This window comes from Echinops telfairi, unplaced genomic scaffold (assembly GCF_000313985.2).
Source record: "Echinops telfairi isolate 266 unplaced genomic scaffold, ASM31398v2 ScPeMD7_3533;HRSCAF=4204_1, whole genome shotgun sequence".
In the NCBI taxonomy this organism is placed as follows: Eukaryota; Metazoa; Chordata; class Mammalia; order Afrosoricida; family Tenrecidae; genus Echinops; species Echinops telfairi.
In genome coordinates, this window is record NW_022107432.1 from 22,662,293 (window position 1) to 22,666,071 (window position 3,779).

A 3,779-nucleotide genomic window follows, 5' to 3' on the forward strand; every position below is an offset into this window, starting at 1 on the left:
TGATGCTCCAAAGAACCAGCTGGTCCACTCACATGTCCCTTCTTCCTTTGTCTCTGAGGCCAACCACTTTCTGGTAGTGGGTTCTTGCTGGTCCACCTATTTTTATTGCCAGCACCATCAGAACTGTTTGGAAACTAGCATCTCTGGGCACAGTTGCTGAATTCAAGAACTGGATCTAATCTTAGCTTGGTTCTTTGTCCCTTAATTTAATTAACAGCTATCAGATGCCTAGGACACCCAGTAAATGCTTATCATGGTGCTTGCTGAAGACAGATGGGAGACTTGTCTTGGTGTGTGGTTACAAGACAGACCTCCTCTGTCCCAGCAAAGACACACAGAAAGGACACCTGACCCAGGGCAGGCTGGGAAATGGGGCAGGGCAGGAGTCCCCAAAGAAGTATAATTTTGAGAAAACCCATGGCTGTGGTAGAAGTCAATTACTTGCCAGCAGGGAAGGGACTTGCATCCCTTCTGCTTGGGCTTTTTCTAGTTCATCATAGACGTTTCAAGAAGACACAAGGCTTGCGTGTAAGCAGTAAGAGGTAAAAGGCATGCAACTTCTGCAGGGCCCTCGTCTAAACTTTCACTCTCACAGCCCTGACTGCTGGCAGGCTCCGCTCCGGTCTGTGTGCCTTATGAGAGGAGCAGGTCAAAGAGATCGGTCATCGGGCCCTCCCTCAGGGCCCAGCCGCGTCTCACTCTCTCTCTTGCTGCTGCTGCGGTCAGCACGGCACCAGAGGACTGCCCTCCCTCAAAGTGTTTTTAGGGCCAAGGAGTTCATTTCCCCATCTCATGTCTGTCTGTCCAGCCCTCATCTCCCCCAGCCACCTAACGTTGTCTGCTGGGATCTGAGGCATCATAAGACTCAGTGCCCAGCCTAGTGCTGCCCCTACTCAACATCTCCTCTCCTGTCCCAGGCTCCTGGAGTCCATGATCCCGATCAAGATGGTCAACTTCCCCCAGGTGACTAGGGGGTGGCATGCCGTGGGAGGTGCCAGGGCAGAGCCAGGGTACCGCCCAGCCTGACTGAGTTGGTCTGTTGTCAGAAAATTGCAGGTGAACTCTACGGACCGCTCATGCTGGTCTTCACGCTGGTAGCCATCCTCCTCCACGGGATGAAGACTTCCGACACCATCATCGTAAGCAGACCAGAGGCTGGTCGGGTGGGGGAGGCGGGCGCTGACCTAGGTTGAAACGGCCGAGGAAGATGAAGTGGTGCAGGAGCCGTCCTCGAGGAAGAGCCTGCATGAGGCTCCGGTGAGAGGCCTCTCCAGGGCTAAGCCGAGTCTTGTCCCTGCAGCGGGAAGGCACCCTGATGGGCACAGCCATCGGCACCTGCTTCGGCTACTGGCTGGGCGTCTCGTCCTTCATCTACTTCCTCGCCTACCTGTGCAACGCCCAGGTCACCATGCTCCAGATGCTGGCCCTGCTGGTAAGGAGCCAGGTGTCCAGGTGTGGGGCCGGGCAAGGACGTTCTTCGGAGAGCAGCCAGGTGTTGGTCTGTGCGGGAGGAGCTGGCCAGTGGATCCTTTGTGATCCAGGGTCCCCATTGAAGGGCTCAAGGCTGGCCCAGCCCGAGTGGTCTTCTCCACCATCCTCCTCCCTAGGGCTATGGTCTCTTTGGGCACTGCATTGTCCTCTTCGTCACCTATAACATCCACCTCCATGCCCTCTTCTACCTCTTCTGGCTGCTGGTTGGTGGGCTGTCCACTCTGCGCATGGTAAGCTGGGCAAGGTGCTGTCCAGAATGGGCTGTTCTCCCAGAGCTGAGGGGGAGCCCCTGGAAGTATTCTGAATGGGTGGGGAAGGGCCCAGAGGGTTCTGCCCGCCCCGTCCCTGAAGCCAAGCCATGTGGGCGCTATCCTTGGTGAGTCTAGGTGGCAGTGTTGGTGTCCCGGACTGTGGGCCCCACACAGCGGCTGCTCCTTTGTGGCACCCTGGCCGCCCTGCACATGCTCTTCCTGCTCTACCTGCATTTTGCCTACCACAAGGTGGTGGAGGGTAAGTGACAAGCAGGGGCGGGGCTGGGGCTGCACCAGACCATCTGCCTGTGGGGCAGGCCCAGCCAACTCTCGCTCACCTGCCATCACCCTTCTTCCAGGGATCCTGGACACCCTGGAGGGCCCCAATGTCCCCCCCATGCAGAGGGTCCCAAGAGACATCCCAGCGGGGCTCCCGGCCACAGTGCTCAACGCCACCATCAAGGCTGTCGCGGTGACCCTACAGTCACACTGAGCCCGCCTGAGATCCCTGGCCGGCCCCCCTCCCCCAAGCTGCAGAGCGGAGGAAGATTAAAGGACAGTACTGATGACATGTGGTCTCTTTGATGGGGTCTCCTGCTGCCCTGGCTGCCAGGACGGCAGGCTCTGCAGCCCAGCCGGGCAAAAAGTGGGTCAGCCCCTCTGAGGCCCCTCACCACCCGCCCCTGCCTTCCTCTTTCTCCCAGTGTCTGGCTAAATATAGACTGGGTAATTAAAACATTGATTGAAGTCTGGGCCTGCAGCTCCCGTGCCAGTGGTCCTGCCTGCCACTCTGCTTCCTGTGCAGGCAGCAGTGCCGTCCGTCCGCAGTGGTCACGTCACCTGTTCCCTGCTCTGTGCCCTCACCGGAGCCTGGATGAAGGTGGGACAGGCCAGAGAGAGTACATAGGAAACAGGGTTGATTGTGGAACCTGCCCCTGAGGGCAGGGGACACTGGCGGACCCACGAGCAGCAGGAAGCCCCAGGCGGGAGAGCCCCACACCCTTGGAAGACACGGGAGCAGTGACTCCGGGGCAGGAGCTTCCAGACCAGACCCCACGTCATGACTCGGCCTCTGTGTGCAGAGGTCATTCTGTAGGAGTCGTGTGCCTCAAGCCACACTTGACTTTGCCCTGGTTGTACTAAAGAAGGTCAAAGAAAATGAGATCCATTTGAGTGTTTTCTCTGTGCTGTGTCTTCCTTTGGGAGTGCTGTTGCGCTTAAAAGTCAGAAACCCCAGCCCTGGCCACCCTTGCCATGGGCCTCAGTCTGCCTCGTCAAGGCAGGGCTCCGGTGCTGAATGGAGAATGGGGGCATTGGACCTCCCTTCACTATACTCATGTTTCCCTTACATTTTTTTTTTGTTTAAACATTCCGTAGTCCTCCTAGGAACCCTGGTGGTGGTGTGGTTACACGTTGGGCTGCTAACTGCAAGGTTGGCGGTTCAAAGCGGGCCGCTCTTTATTTGGGCTAGTCCCATCTCACAGGGCTGAGCTGGCATGAGGGCATCAATGGAGCGCCGAGCACGTGGGGGAAGGGTGGCACAGGGCCCACTACCTGCAGGCTGCTTTGAGGACTTTTTAAGGGGCAGCTCAGGTTGGCCATGCTTGTGCAGTCGTCTGGGCCCTCGGCTCCAGGCTGCCATCTTAACGCGTGGCTGGCGGGGACTCCGCTGGCCAGAATCCCCACGCATGCCTGCACAGCGCCTGGCATCATAGGGAGGCGGGGCGAGGACTAGAGGGGGTCGCAAAGAGAGGGGCTAGGGTCCTGCAAACAGGAGGGCATGCATGGGGTGTCACACATTCTGGAGAGTCTGGAATGTAGTGAAAGGAGAGAAGCCTAGAATGGTCTCAAACTCCTTTACAGGAGGACCCTTCATACCACCCACCCCATCCCCGCGCGCGCGTGCGCACGGTTATTTCTCAGTCCCAGACCTTAGCCCGGCGGCCCCACAGCAAGGAAAAGGTGTCTCGGTGCCCGGAAACACCCGGGGTCCGCGCACCTCTGGGGCCGCGTGGCCCACGGGCGGGGGCGGGGCCC

General features: G+C 58.6%; 1 protein-coding gene across 1 annotated transcript in view; it reads left to right on the forward strand.

Annotated features, from left to right (window-relative positions):
- The window catches only part of YIPF3 (Yip1 domain family member 3), a 4,560-nt gene extending 1,645 nt beyond the window's left edge, over positions 1 to 2,915 (forward strand). The window contains exons 4-9 of the mRNA XM_004710787.2: positions 918 to 963; positions 1,047 to 1,139; positions 1,301 to 1,432; positions 1,608 to 1,721; positions 1,878 to 2,001; positions 2,102 to 2,915. Coding sequence (XP_004710844.1) covers positions 918 to 963; positions 1,047 to 1,139; positions 1,301 to 1,432; positions 1,608 to 1,721; positions 1,878 to 2,001; positions 2,102 to 2,235 — 643 coding nt within the window. The 3' untranslated portion in view covers positions 2,236 to 2,915. The remainder of the gene's footprint in view (positions 1 to 917; positions 964 to 1,046; positions 1,140 to 1,300; positions 1,433 to 1,607; positions 1,722 to 1,877; positions 2,002 to 2,101) is intronic.
- Positions 2,916 to 3,779: the final 864 nt, after the last annotated feature.